A 24879-nucleotide genomic window follows, 5' to 3' on the forward strand; every position below is an offset into this window, starting at 1 on the left:
ATCGCCGAACAAAAGGCTTCTGTTCGGCTGAACAGTGCCGGACAGAAGCCTTCTGTTCGGCACTGTGCAGCCGAACAGATCTGTTCGGTTGAGGGTTGCCGAACAGAAGGCTTCTGTTCGGCACTGTTCAGCCGAACAGAAGCCTTTTGTTCGGCGATCCAGTGCCGAACGGAGCACGAACCGTGAAAAAAAAAAATTTCGGGAGAAGCCGGCGAGGTGGTTCCGGGAGAAGCCGGCGAGGTGGTCGGAGATCGGGAGAATGCCGGCGACGAGAGGGAGAAGGGGGAACGGGGGAGGAGGGGTTTAAGGGGGGTTTGAGGGGTGTTTTTTTTTTTTCTTTTCAAAACGAAACGGAGGAGGAGGGAGGGGGGTGTATGAGAAAATTTCAAGGGCAATATGGTAATTACACTAAAGGTTAGTTTGGGTTTTTTATTTTTGGTTTTTGGGGGGTGTCCTGAGCAATAGGGGGGGTGTATATAGAACTACCCCTTCGATTCCCTTCATGTCTAAGGAAGTCCTTGACGACGACGCCGTCCTCAGCGACGTCGACGACGACGACGCAAACACCGCGCCCGCCTCCTCCGGCGAGCCTCCCTCAGCCGACGACCGCTGCCGCGTCCACAACCTCCTCGCCGAGCTCGAACAGGAGCGCCGCGCGCGGAAGGCCGCCGAGGGCGAGCTCTCCCGTCTCCAGTCCACCCACAACCGCCTCAAGGCCTTCGCCCAGGACGTCATCCGGAAGCGCGACGACGCCCTCCGCGAGAAGGAGGACACCGCCCGCTCCGCCGCCCGGGCGGCGGTGGAGCTCGCCGAGGCCGTGAGGCAGAAGGACGCCCTCCGGTCGGAGGTGGAGTCCGCTGCCCAGATGCTGGTTTCCGGCATCGAGAAGTTTTCCGGAAAAGTCGCCGACTTTAAGAATTTCTCCGCCGGCGGCTTGCCGAGGTCGGAGAAGCACACTGGGATGCCGGCCGTGGCCTACGGCGTCGTCAAGAGGGCGGACGAGATCGTGGAGGAGCTCGTAAAGCAGATTGATGCGGCGGCCAAATCCAGAGATGCAGCTCGTGAGCAGGTGGAACAGAGGAACTATGAGATCGCCATTGAGGTCTCAGAGCTTGAAGCAACCATTGGCGGGCTTAGAGAGGAGGTCTCTAAGAAGGGCTCTGAGATTGAGAGACTGGAGAAGTTGGTTACCGAGAGGGATGCCAAGATTTATATCTTGGAGATGGAGAATTCAAAGCTGAGGCAGTTTAGCGAGGATTTTGATAGCAAATCGAGAAGTTTGGAGACCAAAATACAGTCACAGAGACCATTGCTTATCGGTCAGTTGAATCACATGTCTAAGGCTTATGAACAGATTCACGATATTATTCGAATTGCAGATGCAGGGACATTGGATCAGTCAGAATTGTTGGATTCTTTGTCTCTGGGCAAAGAGATGGATGTGGATGAGAATTTACAAACTTTGTTTGAAACATCAGTTTCTATTTATAAGCTGGCCAAGGTTGCTGTGCACAAAGTAAGGGAAAAAATGGAAGAGAAAGGACAGGAGACAAGAGTTTTGAGGGATAAAGTTGATGAGTTATTGGTGGAGAAGCAGCATGTGGGTACCTTGCTTAGAAGCGCCTTGTCATCAAAGACAGATAAGGTGTTGGAAATGGCAGAAAATGTGCTGAGAGAGGCTGGGATAGATTTGAGACTCAATGGCCATGGGAGGCATGGTGTGGAGGAGAGAGAAGATGATGATGAAGTCTATACATTGGTATACATCTCTCTTCATATTGCTGGTCTATCTATTACTATAATGATCTAGAATGATGATCTTGATTTTGGATTATGTTTGAAGTGGATTACTGAAACTTGCTTTGCATGCCCTTGTACAGGCTGGTGCTTTGCAGAATACTGTGAAAGCATCTCAACTTGAGATCGTTGAGCTGCAGCATTTAGTGGAAGCACTAAGGTATCTGTTATATTGTTTGAAGAGTTCTGTTCATGCACATCTAGCAAAATTAATATTCATATTGTCGGTATCTGCATTATGGATTCTATGGATTCTTCAAAATACCACTTCCTTCATCGTCAGCAGGCCATTCCATTTACCTAATAACTTCCACATGTACTTCAACCTTCTCTTTATCCAAAAGATATACTATTCCCATATTCCCATGCCCCTCCTTTACAAATATCCATTTTAAACTTGAATAAATTTCTCTAAGGCGCATATTAGCTATCTGTGTTAAAATATCATTCTACTTTCATCCAGATTAAAGTCTATTTTAAATTATCACAACATCTAAGAAACAGAATTAAATACAAAACATGCAAAATTATATAAATCATGCCAAAAAGGAAAGTCTATGAAATGCTTATCGAAACTATTTAAAATGATATGTACAAATGGAAAATTTGTACAGAATAGTTTTCTTGGCTTCAATAATTGTTTCAACTTAATTCAAGTTACTAGGTTTATTCGTGTAAGCTGGAACTTTAGATAGCTAGAGCACTGGGTGCCTCATGTTTGTACGCCCTGCAAAGAATGGGTTTGAGAAGGAAATAGATGAACCAGAAATTATATTTTTTTTTCCTTTGGCTTCTCTTTTACATGTTTACTAAGGGTCTATAAAGGATATATTTGTATCTCTTATAAGGGTTGTGTTCATGTGTTCGGTTCATCTCATCTTCTTATTACTCTTGTTTTGGAGGTTTCTTGTAGGTCCTAGGGCACGATAGTTGGAGACAATTAGTGTGGGCGTGGTTTGGAACATGGTGGACCCAAAATTTGGTAATAAAACACGAGTTTGTAAGTGGTGCATGGAGCAACTTTAAGTTTTTGCCAAGATGTTTTGATATGTTCCAGGAATTCAAGTGAACTTGGGTAAGACAACCATTGTGGAAATCGATGTGTTTGATGTGTGCAAGTGGCAAGTTATATGGGTTGCATAGTAAGAGAATTTCTATGTGGTACTCCACTTTAGCTTTGAAGATAGGAGGTTTGAAGGTGCACTTTGATCCGAAGTTTTAAATATCAATACGAGCCCCCTTTATCAGTATGGTACTGTTTACAACAGTATAAACTGAAATTAAAAATGTCAAAAAGAATAAAAAGACTTTGGGTACTAACTGGTACGGTCTATATGGTACTTTTGGACTCACTAGTATAGACAGGCATGTATGTATTATTACAGACCTTTTCAATGTTCTAGCACCTATGCTAGTGCTGGTATCGAAGATAACACATCATGCTGGTAGTTTTCAAATTCATGTTTTGATTTGATATAGAGAGGGTTTGTTGGGCAGAAAATAAATGTTCAATCTTTGTAGTGGGAGAGATATCACTAGTAAAGCTAATTCTATTGAAGCAATCTTCACATTTATATTGTCTTTATCTTTGACATGTTCATTGGTTGGTTTGCTTTTTCTTGGTAGACCATTGGTTGGTTAGTTAAGTACCGAAAATGTAGATGAATCTTATTTTGAACGGGGTTATTGGAATGGTTAGCCTAAAGTGGAATAATTTCTCACAACTAATGAGAGGAGAGAGCTTGGGCTAGGATAAATTTGAAAAACGAAAATCGCTCATGGGAAATTATTATGGAGATCATTCCTTTAAGTTGCGGAGTCAAGGATGGTTGTTTATGGCTAGGTTATATGAACTATGAAGAGATAGTTCATGAATAGTACTTCTAACCCATATGTGGTCTCAAGTTAGTGGAATTGCGCCCTAGATAGGAGTTAAATATTTTAGGTTGAACGAGTTGTGTTGAGGCTTTTCAAGTTTTTACCATTTTGTTGAGGAATTAAGGATAAAAAGGGGCATTGCAATGCATGAGGTTCCGTCATTGCAGGGTTGAGGGAGGGTCAGATGCATGCAACCTTACCTCTATGTGCAGAGAAGCTATTTTCGTGTTTCGAACTTGTGACACCCAAATCATAATGGAGCAACCTTATCATTTCACCAAATGGAGGAACTAAGAATGCTTTTCTTTTCTTTTCTATTTTTATAGACAGAAATTTTGGTTTAGAACAAGGTTAAAGACTAATAGAATGGAGTTATATGACACCCCCACACGAGGTAACCATAACTTGAGGAGCTCAACCTTATCTAGTCTATCCTTCGCAGGTACAGGCCTTGTCATAGGACATGAGATGATAATTGGAAGCTAGAGAAGATTTCAAGGTGAATTGTTATCATCTCTGATTCACCCATTGAATTTGCTTAAATCTTCAAAAGTAGGGTTGATGCACTGAATTTTAAAAGCAATTGTGTTTTCTCCTGGTTTGGCCTCCTAAAAAGAGGTTTAGTATAGAGATTGCTTCTCTATGGTGAGAGTGATGGAAATATATTTCCTCAGCTATTCCTTTGGTTCAATTTGTCTATATTCATCTTGGGGACTTTTGTGAACCATAATGGAGCATAGTGGCCGACCCAAAGCTCTATGAGTGCACTTCCTAAGTGTGGGGTAAAATTAAAATTTAAAAGAGAGACATCTAGGACTGGATTCCTTTAATGAGTTGATGGAAATTCTGGGACAGAAAGAGTTAGATTTGTTGTTAAAAATTGAAATGGTGGAGGATGCAAGGAAAGCAATTTGCATGCTTACTAGAAGAGTGTTTGAGGAAGCAATGAATAGCGCTCACAGTTTGAGGTTCTTTTGCTTGGATAGCAATTGCTTTCTGCATTTTGGTTCTAGGGTAGCACAAATCTCAACCCCAGTAGATCAATGAACTGAAATAAGCTGCAGTGAACATCCAACTAGCTAGCTTTAGGGAGACATCTTTTCACCCAAGTGTTAGATTTTGACAATTTGGGAGATCTAATATTATTTCATGGCCCTCTGCATAAACTTTTCCAAATTTGTTAATGCATCTATATATTGTCTACAAGAAAATTAAGAGTGTTTATTCAATTAGACATCCATCTATCTATCTATTCTATGTAGTGTTTAGCAAGCAAATTGATTTATTCTTATGTTGTCTCCTGTGGGTTCTCCATGCTTTCTCGATATTATCAGTTATATAAGAGCAAAATATCCTAAATGGTCACAGATTTTACATCAAGAGATCTTGTCAATTCAATGAATCTGGAGCTTGGTCTGCTATATCTGGATCTAAACGTGTATATCATATTAGAGAAGTATATTCCATCTAAGCTTTCTCCTTTGTGGTTAAAAATTGTCAGTGATTAATAAGTTAAATCCTTCTGAGTAAAGATGAAATCTGGAGGCAAATATTGTCAGTGGACATAGTCCTATCTGCGCCAATCTTCATTCTGAATAATCCAAGAAAGGAGAACCAATTGCTATCTTCCAGTAAAACTTAACTGGAGGCAAAATGTAAGTCAATCACCATATTTTTTCTATTCCTAAAAATACACAAAAAACGTGCATGTCTTAAGAAGTTTAGTCCTGAGAATTCTGTGTGTAAAATGCTTGATTTGCCTTGTAGAGTTATCTCTATTTCCAAACATGGAGATGCATTTCTAACTACTTAAGTTGAGACTTGGAAATACTTGTTCTGCTCAAACAGAGAAAGGACCGAACCAATAGAAAAGGACAAAGTAAATTTAGACTGCAGGAGTCTGGAAGATTTAATAAAAACATGGTTGATGATGCTATAAGGACATCGTGGCCCCTTTATCTAGAATGACTGGATAATATTAAGAATATGGAGATTAAGCATGAGTGCATGGTTATTTTCATGCTTGAGTAAAAAGGAGAATTTGAGATTTGATGTATGACACAGTTATCAAGTCACCATTCATAATAGTTTGGAAAATCATGTTTTGCCGGACAGATGTTTCACATCTCTTGATAATGTTAAAACTTTTAATGGAACAAATGAACAGCAAATGAATGTTATCAGAATTTGATTATGACAAGCATAATCCAAGAATAGTAGACTTGAAATCTTCCACCTATTGGGAAAGGAAATATTGGGCTGAATATTTAGTCAAGTCCCAACCTGAGCCTAAAAAATGTTCCATCCAGCTGAGTCTTGGACTGAAAATATTTGTAGGTCTTATCTATAAGCCATATGACACTTGATTTTGCCAATTTTGTCTTGTTTGGACCTAAATAATTCTTAAATTATTATTCTCAAAAAAATCCTAAATTAAGTCATGATTTATACAACACAAGCTAATTCAACAAGCTCAAATTTATTAAACTAAATCTGGCTTTAATGATAGCTACAAGCGAACCTCCCATGTTTGCTTTGGCATTCATAAGCTACTAAGAGCCACAAGTAGGTCTTGCAGGTCCAATTTGCATATATTTGCTTTTAAAAACTTTTTTAGATCAGCAAGTTGGTCTCTCATATCTACTTTTTCTTAATTTGGTTTAATATTCCTTTAAAACGCTCAAGGTGTGACATGTCAACCTTGTATAAGTAGACCTAGAAGCCTATTAAGAGCCAAACAAATGTGCTTCACTTTTCCTTTTAGAAAATTTGTGATTCACTTATTTACTTGGCTAAAATTATGGTCTTAAATCCATTAAGAGCCATATATAACTCTAGAGGTCCATCAAGGCCATAGCTGTGGCCAAGTCAAAGCCGTAAGTGGGTCTTGCATGCTCTCTTTGGTTAAATTGTTCCCACATGCCCAGCAGAGTTACGACCGAGCCCTACTTGCTGATGGATCAGCAACTTTATGCAGCTAAAGTGATACTTGAATAATAACCTAAGTAACTTATAGGACCATTAAGATAGTTTGAATCAAAACCTTGACCCTATACAGCATGTGTTTTCTTTAGGCTAGCCTGATGATCCACATAGATGTGCTTCTTAAGAAACCATAAGATATTTGGTTTCCATAGGTTTCCATCTTTATGTCCATTAATGTTACTTGGATATGTGACATGGGTGTCAAATGTCCAAGTGTCCTAAAGAATCTGACATGGGAATCTTCTAAAAATTGGACACATTTATATCTTGTATACGTATGTGTAAATATGTCTTAATGTATGCATATAATGAATTAGGATCCAGTTTTGTGCTCCTCAAGTTCATAATTTGATAAATGGTTGCTGATTATTATATAAGACTTAGAACTTTTCATACAGAAGTGAGACAAGCGGACATATAACGATAATGATCTCATAATTTGATAGTATGAAGTGTTAAAGGATGTCGTTAAATGTCCCAACTGTATCAAATGTCGAAGTCTCCAACTCATCAAAAAATCCAAAATTTGGAGTGTCCAGGCAACACTTGCCATGCTAAATAAGGGCTTGTGATCTACATCAATTCTCTTTAGAATGTTGTTGTTGCATTTGGGCTTATGGTCACCTATACACGTTCTGTGGGGATTCATAATGAATTTTTTCAGTGTCATGTTTTGGTTTGTGATCCACATATACATGTTTCTAAGGATCCATTAAACATTTCATTTTGTGGCTTTTGATGCATACCATAATTAGGACTATGGTCCACATTTGAAGGCTTCTTTGGGGTCCATATGACATTTGGTTTCAACGTACAGAACCCTGTTTTCTTTTCATCTTTAGGATAAATGAGTCTTGGATTCAGTAGCTTCATTGCTCCAGGCTCTATTTTTTGGCAGTTTATTTTTAATATTACAAAAATCTGAAAATTCAATTATTTAAGAAAAAGTAGGCAACCCTTCAGAAAAAATTATATTGTGTGGAACCTTTGAATGTATCAATTTGGTGGTTACATTTTGTAATAGTCAAAAAAATATATTTTTAACATAAAACATTTAAAACAAGCATGTTTAGAGTGCAATAAATCATTTTCTTGTTGAGCTTTAGAATACCTAAACCTTTGTTAAAAAATTGCTTTTCTTATTACCTTTGTTTGGAAGCTAATAATGTAATGATTCCAGATCTTTTGGAAATTCATAAAGCTATGTTTAATGTAGAGAAAATGCTTCCTGACTTTCGTATAAATGATGAAGAAAAGATGAATAATTAGTATAAATAGCCCATGGATGTGATATATTTGGCCTTGTAAATTTACTCATGGTTGGATCTGTGAAACTAACCCTAGTTTTGGATCCGTTTAGGCTGTAAAATTTCAGTTTTGAATTTGGATTTTAGGCCACCTCGTGTTTTCCCCATAAATTACCTTGAGCTTATGCTCCACAAATACATATTCCTTACCAATCCAACCAACATTTGTCTACTCAGGTACTTGGCCTTTTTTCCATACAACAATTGGGTTTATTGTCTATATAACTCCAATTTGCACATAAATTATCATATCTGCTTTAAATGGACGTTACATGTGGGTTTAAGCAAGGATTGCTGTGCTGGAACCGGGGCTCAGACCGGTTGTCTAGCAGCACGGGTCGGTCATCCCTGTGCCGTTCCGTGCTGGCCCTTTACCAACATAGTGAAGGGGGCGGGAAAGAGGAAGAATGGAGGCTGGTGACGGGCCGACGAGCCACGCGGAGGGGTTGAAAAGGGGCTGTGCCACCGGTTTTCCTGTTTCATTCGAAACATGGCCCTGGAGGGGCCTTTTTTTATTTTTGCAATTTTTAAGTTAAGTTGGCAAAATATGAGAACCCTCCGGGCCGACTTCAGACTTCACATAGAAATCGTGAAAATAAAAAAGAGCCCCCTCCGGCCCCCTGTTTTAAATGAAACAGGGAACTGGAGGTGGAGCTCCGCCTCCTTTGCACGGCTCTTTGGCCCTCCACTAGCCGACCTCCACCTCTCTCTCTCTTCTTTCCTCTCCCTCTCCCTCCCTCCCCCGCTCTCTCTCTCTTTTTCTCTCTTTCCTTTTTCTCCCCCTCCGTCGTTGGTGTCTTGTTTTGGTTGTAAGAACCATCCCGGTTCACCGCCGGTACGGTTTGGTACGCTCCGAATCGGGTGGTTCGGAACGGTTCCGCAAACGATGGGCTTAAGGTTCACATATGTTTATCAATACTCGTGTCTTTAAATTCTAACCTTAACTTAATGCTAGATTTAGGCTAATGGTCTATTATAAATCTTTCTCAGAGATCATATAGCATTTGATTCACTTTGTGATTTGGACTTAATCACATTATTCATTTTGGTATATTATCCATATAAATCTTTTTTGCAGATCCCTCAATAGTTAGATCTATTTGGAGTGAAACTTTAAATTTATGTTACATTTGTTTCTGTGGTGTATGCATTATCTTTAAGAATTCAAGTGACATTCGGGTCCATTGAAAATAGATTCCGAGTCTACATTTAGGATTAGATCTATGCGACCTGTGTACCATGCATGTCTATCACCCAATTTATCCACAATATGCATTTTCTCCATCCTTTTTTCTACTTCATATTTTTACAGACTATTGTATGCATGTGCTTGTGCATTTAATAAGCGATGTATGTGGGAAGTGATTAACAAACTCTGTGTCCTCTTTGAGGTTGTCAAAACGGTTTCTTGATTGGAGGTTCCTTGATGCTAATTGACTTCTTTCTCTAATAGAGACAGGGCTCACGAACAAAATGCCTTCTCTTGAGGGTGAATTTGATGGAATCAATCTACAAAATCAATAATATCTATTATGACTCTTCTATCTAGATGGTTGCTTATGATTACGTTTCTGTTCCATTTTATTATTTTTTCTTTCTTTTCTAATATTTAAAGTAATATGCTGTCACTGGTTGTCCTAGTTCAGCTGTCATCTAGATAAAACGCTTTGGCTGTTTATGCTCAGGCATGAATCCATATCTACACATATAGGTGCGGCATCCCATGATGCATCAATAAAATAGTTCAGTAATTCTTTATAAGATAAATATAAAAGAACTAGTGGTGATTGAAATTTGAATATATTTGCAATATTAAACCGTATGACAATACAAACTTTACACAGTTGAGAATATAAGCACATATTTCAGTATTAGTTGAATGATTTTATTTTGTTTCCATATCCTCATGTTACATGAAGGCTACTATCATCCTAATGGACGATTCCTAGTCCAGAATATGTAAAACATTTTACAAACTCAATGCAAGCCTAAATAAACCTTTATGAAATTCTTAAATTAAGTATTGCAAACTTTTAATCCATATTTGTAAAAAGTTCTTATTCTGTTGTGTGAGCTCAAGATAACAGTAATCACAAAATAGCTATAATGCATGCTGTAAGTGTCCGAAATCCTATGACTTGCTGTTGGTTACTGTCATTGGATTTCTAAAGTTAGCCCATGATTGCCAGTGTGGTGTATATGCTGCACTAAATTCACTTTATAAAATAAATAGTGAAATGTTGCTGTATGCGAAAACCATATTATTAAAAGCAAATATGTTGGCAATTGTCTTTAACATGAGCCATATAGTTCTTTGAGCTCCACTAAGTGGATTTTCTTTGTGAATATACTATTACTGGATTAAGGGCAGAGTCTAGCCTACTGAAGGCACATGTGGATTCTCAAGCAAAAGAGATTTCTCAGCAGAAGCAACAAATTAAGGAACTTAAGGAGAAAGATCAGATGGCAAATGAAAGTGTAAGTAACTTTCCATAGTATCAGAACTCAGAAGTTTTATGCAGTGCAGTAACTCCTTTCGTGAGCACTATTCATATCAGATGTCTTTCTAGTTTTTATTGGACTTAAACAGATTTTTTTTGGTTTTTAAAGGTTGAAGGCCTGTTGACGGACATTGCAGCTGCAGAAGAAGAAATTGTAAGATGGAAAACAGCAGCAGAGCAAGAAGCTGCAGCAGGCAGAGCTGTTGAACAAGAATTTCTCACACAGGTATGCTCACAGAGTAGTTTTTATTTTATACATGCCATGTATCTTTTTGGTATAGAAAATATTGACAGCTAATTTGATCTGCCAGTATCCTTTGCTTTACATGAGTTTGATACGATAAAATATTGATAGTTTGTAATTAGCCCATTCATTGTTCCATAGAATCTATGCTTTCATTTCATGCATATAATGCTAGAGAATTAGGCAGAAATGAAAAACTTACACCACTTCCTCTAGAACATAAGGTTGGCTCTAATTCTCCACTTTTAGTTTTTTGAGAATGACAGAATCTCACTTCCCATTGATAAAATACTAGATTCAGTCTATTGCTCAAGTAGTAAGCGTCTAAACAGACAAATTTACTTTGATGGATGTCTTCCTATAATTAGAAGCAGCGTTTTTTAAAAGGAAAAAAATACATTGGATGGTCGCATCAATTGGGCCATCAAATTGTCATCCAAATCAAGAATTGAAAACCCAAGCATCGTGGCCTCATATTTGCAGTTCTGTGTGTAATGGCTTTGAGTGTGCATGGGAAGGCTAGTAGGGCCCAAGGTGTGCTATATCAGGCCCACACAGCCTAGTCAGCCTTATTGAGGCGGATCATGCACGAAGACCACACCAAAACCAAGTTGTACTTCCAAGGATTGCAAAAATGATACTGGAACTATAGTTTGGTAGAGTACTGTCAGTAAGATACTATATGTATCCTATATTGACATAGCCTCCTAACACTTTTTTTTTTACTCCCAGCCATAATACCGTCTGAAACTGGGTGGTATGGGTTAATACTCGGGGTATGGGATGGTTCCGCTCGATATGGACAGGTTTGGCTCATATATTGAGCCGAACCTTGGCACTATATGGGTACCTTGTCAGTGTTGTATGGTGGGTACAGCAGCCTTGAATATCTCCAAGGATCGACTTTTACGAAGGGATTTTTATGCTTGAAAATGTCAAGAAAGTTCTTTAAACTACGATATTGATTAGATGGCTATTTAAATATGAACATAATACTTAACTAGACTAGTTTAGGTTTCCATTAATTAGGCTGATAGTAGGATATTGAAAGCTTATTTCTCAAAGTTTACATTAAAATCATTTTTTAATTAAACCCTTTATGATTATCTGAAAAGTAGCTATATTGAATAATTTAAGAATTTATTAAAAGAAGACATGAATTATGCACAAGATAATGTAGCAATATTTGTTTCGATATTATTAAAATAAGACTACATGGTGTAGAAAAATTAACTATCTTTAGGACTAATATATGCTCATAAGATTGATGGACCATTAGATATTTAAACATTCCTTTTAGTTAAAATACATGCTCTCATAGTTTACTAAGTAGTCTATATAAATAAATTATAATATATAATGCTTTTCTTAATATATACACTAAAAATTTAGGTAATCTTGTTCGAGGTGATTTTATTACTATTAATCATAAAAAAGACATCACAAATCTATATCAGTAAAGTGTTTCTAGAAAATAGTTGGTCCTGGTTGATTCATTTCACCCTGTATGGATGAAGCTGACAATCTGATGACAATGGAAACCTATCTAATGAATAAATATGTTGAATCGATCCATCTTGTTCACATTAATTGAAGAAACTTATCATCCAATGAAAGGGCTATTGATGATTTAACAGTTTAGATTACTCCATATTATCTATTCCAATAGAAGACATATGGAATAGATTAAGTCGCATGGTTCATCCACCTTAAGCAACTTCCAATCCTACAACTCTAAAGGCCTTGTGGATCAATAAATGAACTATGGATTAAATCATTTGGTTGTCCATCTAATTAAAGTCACTTATGATCCAATATCTCTAAAAGCTTTGCAGATCTATAGATGGATTAGATTAAGTCATTCAGTCGATTTTATTAGAGTAATTTACCATTTAGCGGCTCTAAAGGCCTTGCAGATTAGTAGATGGATTAGATTAAGTCATTTATTCCGCTTGATTAAAGCAATTTAGGACTCCATGGCTCAAGGCTTTGTTGATCTGTAGATGGACTAGATTAAGCCATTTGGTTTATCTACTTTGAGAAACTTAAGATCCAATTCTTTAAAAGTCTTGTGGATCAATTGATGGTCTGCATTATATAGTTTAGTCCATCTAACAGTATGTAAACTTACAATTCGATGGCTCTAAATGTCTATAAGATTGATTAGCAGTCTAGATTATGTTTAGTCTGTTGAACTAATTTATGATTTGATGGCTTTCATACCTTGGGATCCATCTAGTTAAAACAATTTACAATCCAATTGCTCTAAAAGCCTTGTAGATCAGTAGACATACTAAATTGAATTATTTAATCTATCCATTATATGAAACTTATCATCCTACAGCTACCAAAGTCCCACTTATAATCTACATAACCCTATTTCATCCACCATTTGTTAAAAGAAACTTACTATTGTACGACCATAAAAGGCCCCACCTATAATTTAATGGTGCCTATTCAACGTGGCTCTGAAAGTAACCATCCCAAAAAGGCTTTTTGGTTAAAGGATTCCAAAGGGCATTTCTTATAATTAATGACAAAAAATAAGCCATCTAAGATTTAGATGGTTGCATACTTGGAGTTCCTATAAATATTTCGTCCTAGAACACAAAAGAGAGTACCCTCAATCTCTAATTTTCAAAAAAAGTGGGTGAAATGCTGGTTATCATACTCATCCCTTTTTATTCAAAAAAGAAGAGATCCCTCGATCTTATCACCAAAAATGTGTTCTGAGCCGTTCTCTTCTACCAGGAGTTCTAGGCTTTTTGTAAAAGAGGTCAAGGACCTCTTAATATGAAGGTCTTTGGCTATTGTTCAATTTGAAGTCAATAGACATCACTAAAATAAGACCTTGGTTTTATACATCGACTACTATGTCGTTCCTAACCACTCAATTTGGGGTGTACCATACGGTATTGGGTTAGAACCTATACAAAAGTAAGATCTTGGTATAGGACCCGTACCGAGGTGAACCGGGATGCATGCCGATCCATGTCGAGGTGTGCCAAGGTGTACCGAGATAAAAAATAAAAAAAATTTATCCAAGATTTGTCTTGGTATGGGATACATACCATACCAAACCCATACCATACTGAACCGATAACATATGGTATGGTACTTAGTACTGAGATTGCGGAGCTTGGTTTCATACAAGGTCTCACTGCTATTTTCTAAGGAGTCCTAGACTCCATTACTTAAGGTCAAGTGTCTCTTTTCCTGAAGTGTGCTTCTTGTTACACTAACTAGATCCTTCGTTTTCATTTAATCTCATAGGCTTCTTATTCCAATAAAGAGTTCTAGGTTTCATTTGGAAGAGGTCATGGACCTCTTAATATGAAGTAGGGGTTCAACACTTCAACCCTTGTTCTACATAAGTAATCCACCACATAAAAGTGATTTGAAGAAAAGAAACTCCTTATGCCAGATGGCATCTAACTGACATAATATCAAGGATCACAAAGGTTCAAAAAAAACGTTATAAAGGATCAAATGGTCTTAAGAATTCGTAATGATTTAAAGGTTGTTGATAAAATTATGACGAGTTTTCAGTCTCAAAAGTGTTGACAGATTGATTCTAAAAGCATATCTATTTCATCTTATATCTGATCTATGTTCTGTGAAAAAGAAATGAAAGATTTATAAGAATACTTGAAATTGATCCAATGGTGGATCTGTAAACAATAACCCTTTGATCTATGGCTGTTTACAGTGCAGACTGTAGGAAGTTAACAACAAGAATCAACTTAATGAGTTATAGAAGTTAATCTATAACTCTGATCAGTGATCAGCGAGATATCTTAAAAAAATAGAGAATAAACATGTACACAAAAACCAATATCTAGAAGGTCAAATGGTGGAAAAGACAACAAAAACGATTTAAATTTATTCAAACAAACTGATTCTGCATAGACTGAAATTCTAAATTTCAAATGGACATAACTGAAAATCTGATTAACCATCCATCAAATACATTTGATAGATTAAGATGATCTCTATCACATATTCAATGCCTAAGTTTCTCTCACGGTAAAAAAATAAACTATAATGATGTAAATATGGCCTTGAGATATTAGGCTTGAATGGATATCCAGACTAACCTTTTATCTATCTAATATCTCCAAGTCTATCACTGTCTGTTGGATGGTGAAGGTCAAAATTAACTTTTAAAAGCAAGAGATGTTGATCCGAATGGTCGAAGCAAAATGACCACCATGTCATAAGAGGAGACATTTAAAATGGTATGACTTTCAATGACCTCCACGTCAGTAAGCTGGATAAATGAATCTAAAATAAAATTACCTCCATATCGTTAAACTGGATAAAATCTAAATGAAATGATTTCCATGTCAATAAACTGGATGAACTCAAAATGGGATGCAGCTATGGCCTTGAGATAGTTGGCTTGAATTGATACCATGACTAACCTTTAATCTGTCTTGTATCTCTAAAGCTATCCCTGTCTGTTGGATGGTGAAGGTCAAAATTAACTTTTTTTGGGTAACTAGGGTCAAAGGGTTAACTTTTAAAAGCAAGAGATGTTGATCCAAAGGTTCAAAGTAAAATGACTGCCATGCAATTTGGATGGACATATTTAAAATGGTATGACTCTTTATGACCCTCATGTCAATAAGCTGGACAAACTCCACATCATTAAACTAGGAATAATCTAAATGAAATGACCTCCACGTCAATAATCTGGACAAAGCCAAAATGAAAGTACTGCAATGTTGTCGAACTAGACGTTCAAAATGAAATGACCTCCATTTCCATAATCTGGCAAACCTAAATGATATGTCTATTGAAATTCAAATGCAAATATATACAAGTTTTGATATATTTATTTAGTGATTTGCGCCTTGGGTTTGCCCTCAGTTAGGCCATGTACATACTGAGCGAGCAATATAATGAAATATAAATCTCTTTTATATAATGGCCTCCTTTTCTTTCAGGATTTATCTAAAATCTTTTAATTATAGGTTTCTTAATCAAAATGGTTGAATAAAAATAGATTCTTGATTAAAAATAATAACCAAAACTATTTTTTTGTTTGACAAGTTTATATGTTTAATATTTTATTTGATTTTCTTTACTAATTTCTTTATGAATCAGAAAATATTACATGTTGATGTAATTCCTTTTTTTTTTGCTTCGTAGATATTTTTTCCCTTTTCCAGAAACAGAGTGAAATATTAAAATGAGGTAATGCAATAAATGTTGCTTAGATAGGTTGCTGAAATGAAAAGAATGAAATATGCTTAGACGGGACATCAAAATATCTTATTTCTGGATTTGTTTTTTGTCTTGAGGTGCTTGATTAAGTGATATTTGTTATTTATAGTAAATACGTTCCTGCATTATTAGATTACTTAATTCATATAGCCTCAATGTAGTTCATATTTAATCTAAAAGTACCCAGACTACACAAACTACACAAATTACAACTCTAAATAACTCAAAACACAATAAAATGATGTGAAATAAATTGTGTTGATTTTCTCCTTTTTCTCTTTTTCCTTTTTTTCTTTTTCCTGTTTTTGGCAGAAATCCCATAACTCAGAGCAAAAGCTGTCTCAATTTTATCCGTTCAATTATATTAGATTGACCAGACTAAAAAAAAGTGGAAAACAAAAAATAAATATATATTTTTTTTCGTTACTTGCATTTGAAAAGTAGAAGAGGAACATAACAGCACAAGGGACTAGAATACTGCCATTACCGCTGCTGTTTGACCACTTCTTGATGGGGGCTTATACACCAGCATTTAAAACCAGCTAATATTCAAAAAATATATATGAAATATCTTTGCAGATGTTTGAAATTCTATAAGGGAGTATATATCAATGATGTAGTGCCAAACTGCCTGGAATTTAAGGTCGTGAAACAATCCAAGGATATGGTATTTTTTTTTCCTGAGATTTAAAGCATTTTTATCTTCATTTATCATTTTGTCAACCAATTTATGAAGTTCACAAATAGTTAAATTGGAAAAAACTGAGTCAGATTTACTCATTCACTTGTATTATCATTTACCAAAGAGAAAAAAATGTATTTCTTTATGTAAATTTTAAATTAGAAGAGGAAGATAACAACAGCAACAGAATAGTAGACTGCTATGATGGGCTGCAGTCCAACTGCTGCTTTTTGCGCTTCTCAAAATCAGGCTTCATATTTCACTCAAAGCTGTAGACTGCTACGAATTGGACAACGAACTACAAGACCACATCATATAAACTCCGACACCCATTTTTAATCAATCATGCAGGATGATACCCCAATTCCTCTATTCTTAAAACACAATTTAGTAATTTTATATATGGGTCATGTTCTTGGTGCCACTACAATCGTTGTTGAATTCTGATTTTGTTGCAGTTGTCAACTCTACGACAGGAGTTGAATGAGGCAAAACAAGCCTTGATCAATTTAGAGAACAAGCTCAAGTTTAAGGAAGAGACTGCAGCTGCAGCAATGACTGCAAGAGATGCAGCTGAGAAATCATTGAGACTGGCAGACCTAAGATCGACGAGGCTGAGGGAGAGGTTGGAGGAGCTGACGCAGCAGCTTGAAAAATCTGATAATACAAGTGATTCGAGGATTCAGAACAGTCACAGATATGTATGTTGGCCATGGCAGTGGCCGGGGTTAAACTTTCTAAGATACCATACTGATACACAGGGAAGTTCTAATGAGATGGAACTCTCAGAACCCCTTATCTAATTTATAAACAGAAGTGAGCTCTAGTAATTATGAATAGGAAATAATTCTAAGGAAATTTTTGTATTCTTTGTTAGCATTTCCGACCTAAAGTTAGGATCTTGCCTCCTGTAATCTTTGATGAACGAACTGAAGGGTAGAAGTGTGCAAAGTCAATGAACAATTAGAATGTGTTAAATTCTTTTTCACGAGTCCGTCTCAAATGCCATATGGTTTATTGTTCTCTTATGCTGTCATTATTATTACTGCCCGAGATGTAATACAAACTTATTACAGCATTTTTTCACCAAAAACAAAACTTATTACAGTATTTTTTAGGACTTATTTGGATTCCCGAGGGCAAGTTAGTTTGTGGATAAGATCTGCCTGCATGAGAACTTTTGAAAAGATTCAGATGATTGAAAACTTGAGGAATCAGAGGATTTATGAATTCCATTATTTCGAACCTTTTTGCACTTTCTTGATTATTTAGAGATCAGACTGGTAGAAGAGGATGCTTCAAAATCTGGTTCATAAATGAAAAATTTAGGAAAAAAATTGATTCACATCCTTCAAAGGAAGAAAAAAAATTGGCACATCATGAAATATACAGATCAAAGAACTTCAATCCTACTTTGGAACACCCTTTGATTGATAGGAATAAATATATTTAAATAAAAAATATTAGAAACCCTTTGAGCTCAAACAAGAAATAGCAACAATATCAAACACAGTTTAAAGCATCACGTACTGGTTAGTGAGAAAAGTAGATCAAGGGAAGAATGTGATTCTCGATTACTGATTTGAGAGAATAGAAGAAGAATGCTGCTAGGAAGCACGCTGGACTTCCCATGCAGACGTTTCATGCGTACTTGTTGATTAATAGAATTTTGATTCTAATTTGGAAACCCGCATGGCCATGTCTCATGAGAATTTATATGTCCTGTAATCTATGTTTGAATGAAAACTTATTTTTCTTTTAAAAATCTAGTGTTTCATTTGTTTGTTTCATTAGTCAATTTATAAACCTTATAACTTTATCTTTCCGAAAAAAATTTCTATTCCCATGGAAAAAAAAAAGAATTTTCCCTTCTCTCTTTAATGCACTTCTTTGCAACCAAAATATCTTAAGAGAGGTTATCTCAAAAAGAAAAGAAAACTCTTAAGGGAGGATGAATGGATGGTGGGCGGGACGGATCTCTCATGGTGGTATTTTCTATGAAATTCGAAGAGTAAACAATGTCATATTCACACAAGCTGCATGACTCATAAAAGAGTGACTGAATTTTAGAATTGAATATTGAATGGTATGAAGGGTAAATGGACACATCACCGCTTAGATCCACCTCAGTTTTCAATATGTAATTCCAATATCATGCGGTATTGGATGGAAACTGAATTGCCTTGGTAGTAATGTTAATTTGGATTTTAATTTGGAATTCTCCGATTTGAAGCTTCCAAAACTTTGTCTTCGGCGAATGCAGTGCATCCCTGGCAAAAATCTTAATTCAGTAACTTAAATAATGATATAAAATTTGCACAAAATAAAAAAAAAAAAGATGCTTTGAATTGAAAAAAAGCATATTTAGCATTATAACTTTTACCACATGTAATAAGAAAAAGATCATTAATGTGATTAAGCAAAACTTAGTAAAAATATTTTTGGTAGTTAAAATGAGTCTCTCTTTTGTAATTTATAATTTTAATTAATATTGCAGTTTTTAAATTGTGTCCGTTGCCAAGGGAATTGGTGAAAATATAAAGAGACATAATAACTGACAAAAAATCATTCCTAATCTATATTTTTGATGTTATTTATTTTTGCTACCAAGTTTTTGAGCTCAACATGAGTTTAAAATTATCTATTTTCTAATATTTCACCTAGCTAACTAAACCCTCATGAAAAGTGATGGTGGATTAGAAACCTTACTAAACTGGTCATCCAGTAAATTCTTTTAAATTAAATACAAAAGCATCATTTCTTTCTTTTGGCATTGGATAATTTTTTTTTTTTTGCCCTTTTCTACATAAGAGACTCCATAAAGAGAAATACTGAAGGTTGTAAGAATGGAAAAGAAATATCCAAATTAACATGGATAGAGGTTACCAGAAAGGATATACAGAAATTTAGAATAACATGAGATATTGCCCTTGATAGAAATGCTTGCGAATGAGAATCCATAAAATTGATCCACATATAGATGGACTTATCCATCAAGTTTTATGGCTCCTAAATAAGTTCTGTAATCTACCATCTACTACCTATTTACTTTGGTATTGCCACTTCCTAGAAGGCTGGAAGATCTTTTAGGTGATTTCGAGGTATTTGATAAAAATTTTGAAATAGTTTTTTAGCTCCTCAAGAAGTTGGAAAATGTCTACTAGAAAAAGCTCCAATTTATAGTTTAGGCAAAAGCTCTATTTGAGATGTATCTGAAAGTTGTTTTCCTAAGATACTTAGATTTGAGTTGCAACAATAAAATTTTAGTAAAAAATAATTTAAAAATAACCTATTAGTTATCTATACTTTATAATAATATTTTTTGATGGCTCAATAATATAATATAATATAATATAATAATTATCATTATTTATAATACTATAATACAACAACAGCACGTGGCATGCACTGGTAGGAGAATCCCAAAAATCTTATTAGTTTGGTGCCTAAAGGATAGGGGCATTTGGAGAACCTTAGAAGAGTTCTAGTGAGCAAGTTAGCCCATGTTAGTTGATGCAAGCATTTATTCGGATGGTGCAATAACAAGTTGCTACCAAGATTGATATGGTGAGAATGATAGAGATGCAACAGTACACTAGCAATTTATACAGTAACAACAACTATAACCACCGTTTATGTAATAACAATATCAAATGTTGCAGCAACAATAGTTATTGCATCAGCACTAGTTGCAACAATAGCAACAATTACTAACTCAACTACAACAAAATGTTGGAGCTCATAAGAAGAATCGTGTTAGCCTAGTAAATTTTAAGAGCTTTTCCCACCAGTTTTAGGGGTAACTCTAATTCGTTGGAGGTTGAGAATTGGTTGAGCGAGATAGAAAAGGCCTTCAAGGTCCTAAAGTGTTCCAATGAGGAGATGGTTCCTTACGCTTGCTTTATATTGCATGGGAGACAAGTGGCTGGTGGAAAATGGAGGAAGAAAAAGTAGGGCTTGACACTGTAATTGACTTGCTCAGTGGGTGGGCAAGGCTGGGTTTGGGCTGAGCTCAGCCTAAGGTACTCCTTAATTTTTTCAAGCCCGAGTCTAGCCCAGCCTGGCATTCGGGCTTACTTTTCAGGCTTGAATCTGCTATTTGTTGGGCTTCAGGCCGGGCCATGGAGCTTTGCTAAAGTATCTCTATCTTAAAAAGAAATCACTTGGGGAGGGCAAGAAGTGGGGGGTGGGGGGGGGAGGCTGGTTGGGGAAGGGAAGAGGAGGAGGAGAAGTGAAAAGGGAGGCGGGAGGCCGAACTAGGGAAGGAGGAGCATGAGGAGGGGAGGGGAAGGTAGTACGGAGAGCAGCCAAGGTGGTAGAAGGAGGAGGAGGAGAAATTATATCCTACACTGCGTGCACCATGTGGCCGTGCACTACGCTAATCAAGTAAACTCATTCCTGTAGTTTCTATTCATCATACGCTTGTCTTAGTGATTGGCCCACAAGAATAGATGACCTAATTGGCATGGAGCATGACCATGTTGGTCCACGCGATGTAGGATATAATTTGTTGAGGAGGGAGGGGGAGGTGGGATGGGGGCTGGTCGGGGTGGCCGGAGTGGTGGGGAGGAGGAGGAGGTGGAGGGAAGGGTGGGGGTAGGACTAGGGGCGGCCGAGATGGAGGGAGGAGGATGAGGAGGGAAGGGGGAGGTAGGATGGGAGGCGACTAGGGCAGCCAGACTGGTGGGGAGGAGGAGGAGGGCAGGGGGAGATGGGATGGGGTGTGACCGGGGTGGTGGGAGGAGGGGGAGGGGAGGCGGAGGTGGGATGGGGGTTGGCCAGGTGGTGGAAAAAGGAGGAAGAGGCAGAGGGGAAGGGGGTGGATGAGAAGCAGCTAGGGCGGTGGGAGGAGGAGGAAGAGGAGGGGAAGGGGAGGTGGGATGAGGGGTGGCCAAGGTGATCGGAAGAGAAGGAGGGGGAGGTGGGGGAAGAGAGACGAGAAGAATGAGATGAGCAGGTCTTGGGCTATTCAATGGGTGTGTTTAAATTTCAGGCTTGGTTCGACCCTTTGGACTTAAAAATAAAACTCGAACCCATTCGAAATGGTCTGAGCTCGGACGAGATGGGTGGGCCATCCAATATTTGAGCAAGTTTATGTTGCACCCTTCATCTAAGATAGGTTTAAGAAGGCCTTCTGTGAGAAATATTTTCTCTAGCGCATTTGCTACTAAAAGTTCTAGAAGCTTGATAGACTAGAGTAGGGCAGGATGACTATCATCCATTGTGTAAATCAGGATGGTTAAAAAGCTTCTCGTAATTCACTATGCACTAGTGCAAGCATGTGAATTCTTGTTTTTGTTATTCGCCAAGTGAATTATCAGTGTTGATGCTACTATCATCTCTCTAATCAAAATTAAAAAAATTAAATAACACAATTATTCTGTACTGGGGCAAAGTACTTGCCCTAATACAGAATTAAAAGGTAGATCTCATTTCATTTATAGGCAAAGATCCACCATAGGAATCGAAGCCCTTAAGCTCCAGTTAGAGGATGCATATCCGACCCTTATTCGGGTTACATTTAATTCTGGGATTCTATAAGAGCCCTTAATTACCCCAGCAATATTTGGGATAATCACCTCATCGAAGTTCGAGCCTTGATAGAGAAAGGAGCATAAGACACTGGCCACAAGTCAGCATGATGATGTGCATAGCTTTCTAAGGGGATAATTGGATCCTGCCCTGTGACAATTATCACGCAGGAACCACCATGCCACTAAGGTGAGAACCTTGACAACCATCTTGAGAAATGAAAGTAACTCTGAGCAGGATCTACTACAGTACCGAGGTGGAAACCTTGGCAACCATTTCGAGAAGCAAAAGGCGTAATAGCAAGATTACCGAGCATCCTTATTCTTGACCGAACAACCTTTCAGACGAAAAGCACATCAGTTCAATTCAAGCCATCAAGTAAATAAAAAGATGAGTAGGCCATTTTATTCATCAGAAAAAAAGAGAAAAGTACAAAACAATGGCTCACAACCGAACCAACACAAGAAAAAGAAGAAAAAAGAGAAAACCAATAATGGCAAATACAATTATTCATCTCTCCGCTCCTCTTCTTCCTATTCTTCCTCCTCTTCCTCTTCTTCTTCCTCGGCCTCACTCCCTAATCCCTAAAGGAAGGCCTCCTTGTCCGAGCACTCACATGAGAAAGTGACTAAGCTCAAGTCAAGCTTAGGCGGGCCATCTCCGTGTCAGCCTCCTTCCTCACGGGGCCCCCTTCCTCCTTGATAGCCCACTACATCTCCTACAGCCGGATGACCATCTGTCTCAACTCTGTCTGGGAGCTTTCATTCTTGGAGCTGAAAAAGCAAGTTTGCACCTCAGCCTCCTCTCTTCTTTTCTCAGCCTTCACCCATTTTGCCTCGACACGAGCCTTGCTGCATTTCGCCTCTCGGAGGAGGCGATAAGAGACCTCCAACCTCTGCTGATGGAAGTGGAAGATCTCAATAAGTACGCGGGCGGCGTACACTCCCTTATAGAAACAAAGAAAAGATTGATTATTCAAAAACAATAAATGGACAGAAGAACCAGTATGATTACCTCAAAGGCAGTGTGGCAGGATGAGTTGATTAGGCTCTCCAGCGGTCTCCACTGCATCTCCTCTTTATCACCAAGGAACATAATCTTCTGGACCATCTCCCACATCACTCGGGGATTTCTCTAGCACAATACGGTGTTGGAGACCCTCATCGACCCATTCGGTACAAAAGTCTCGACTCCATGCTCTGTGGAACTGGTCGAAATGAAAATGTTGATGCTTCCGTAGCCCCCAACAGGAGGGTTGAAGGATGGCTTGGATGCCTCGGAAGGTAGCCCGGTGGTGGCACCACCAATGAAAGAAGGCGGCCCCTTAGTCCGAATCGAAGAAGGACCAGCAGTCTCTAGCATAGCTGACGAAACTAGAACGGCCAAAGAGGCCATCCCAGAAACTAGAGTGGCCGCCGGAGCAGATGATGGTGCACTAATGGGGAGGGCAGTAAGTACGTCCACCTTTGATGATCCTCCTCCGACGGGCTCTCCTCAATTCTGATTGGTCCCATAGGTACACTCCTCCTACTACTTGGAGAAGTACGGCTCTCGCCAGATTTTCTTTTTCTTAAGGAGCAGAAGAGTTCTTTCACCTCAAACTTCATGGCTGCAAGAACAAAAGAAGAATAAGTTAGTTATATATTCAAATTGGCAAAAGAGAAGCAGAATAAGATGCAAAAAGGGCAGGACTCAAGCCAGCATCAACCAACACCGACTCCTGAAGTAGCTCAGCCAAAGGTGGAACCCTCATCAGACAAAGCAGATTAACAAACTCCTACTCTTCATCTAACAAAAAAAAAGGCTCAAGGCCGGCCTCTCGGGTGTCCTCCACAGAGTCGAAAAACTCTAAAAAATTGCTGAAGACACAAAGAAATATTGACCCTTCCTCCCATGAGTGGATGAAGGGCTAGGAGGAAAGACGTTGTAACCCTTCCTACAAGAAAGGTACCACCACCCCTTATTCTGAGGATGGGCTTCACTTGAAAGAATTACCAAAGCATCCCTGATGTAGGAGTGATCCCTTGAAGCCGGACAAAACAAAGAAAACCTACAATCATCCTCCAAGCATTGGGGACGAGTTATGGGGGGATAAGTTGGTATCGGGCCAATAGGTCGGCGATAACCGATGGAATCAACAGCCTTAGCCCCGTTTTCAAGAACTCCTCATACATGTATATCTAGTTCTCCCCAAGTGAAGTCACTCGATCTAAAGGACCGGGGCGCGCTCAAGGACAAAGTTTTCGAAAATGGAGAATACCATCTGAATCTGATCGAGGTTGGACTCCCTCAGAAAGCTTATTTTAGTATCCAAACCTAAAGATATCTTGGGAAGAACTGCCCCCCCGAGGCCATAGAGACTTGATCAAGAGAACCCTGACCTATTACCTCATCGTCGGAAGGCCAACCTCCAGTAGATGGGTCCATGAATGTTCTTTAAGAAAAAAATAATGAGACGAGGAGAAGAAGGCAATAAGAGGAGAAAAAAGTAGAATAGCCCACTAGGATACAAGTAGTGCACAAGTCACGCCTTGCGACTTTACACCTCTTCTCTCTCTAGGTTGTGGAGAATAAAAGAACGAGGTGAATGGGCTGCAGTTGCAATCTTTCCTATTTATCGAGGGTTTAAGCAACTCCTTCCAAAGCGACGCTTTATCTAGCCTTGGATACATGCCTCTTGGGTGTTCTCCCCAAGATGGCCTATTTGGATCGCCACCGAAACTA

The 24879-nt window shown here is 38.0% G+C and overlaps 1 protein-coding gene across 3 annotated transcripts; it reads left to right on the plus strand.

Annotated features, from left to right (window-relative positions):
• Positions 1-492: 492 nt before the first annotated feature.
• LOC103709984 (ELKS/Rab6-interacting/CAST family member 1-like) lies at positions 493-17631 on the plus strand. Of its 3 annotated transcripts, XM_039120943.1 has the most exons (6): positions 493-1649; positions 1722-1759; positions 1881-1957; positions 10334-10445; positions 10578-10694; positions 17082-17631. In XM_039120943.1, exons 1-6 carry the CDS (start codon positions 503-505, stop codon positions 17424-17426), a joined length of 1836 nt encoding a protein of 611 aa, XP_038976871.1. In that variant the 5' UTR covers positions 493-502; the 3' UTR covers positions 17427-17631. The 3 variants fall into 3 exon arrangements, with proteins under 3 accessions (XP_038976871.1, XP_038976869.1, XP_038976870.1); XM_039120941.1 differs by having other exon boundaries at positions 493-1759; XM_039120942.1 differs by having other exon boundaries at positions 493-1759; positions 17100-17631.
• The last annotated feature ends 7248 nt before the right edge of the window (positions 17632-24879 follow it).

This window comes from Phoenix dactylifera, unplaced genomic scaffold (genome assembly GCF_009389715.1).
Source record: "Phoenix dactylifera cultivar Barhee BC4 unplaced genomic scaffold, palm_55x_up_171113_PBpolish2nd_filt_p 000923F, whole genome shotgun sequence".
In the NCBI taxonomy this organism is placed as follows: domain Eukaryota; kingdom Viridiplantae; phylum Streptophyta; class Magnoliopsida; order Arecales; family Arecaceae; genus Phoenix; species Phoenix dactylifera.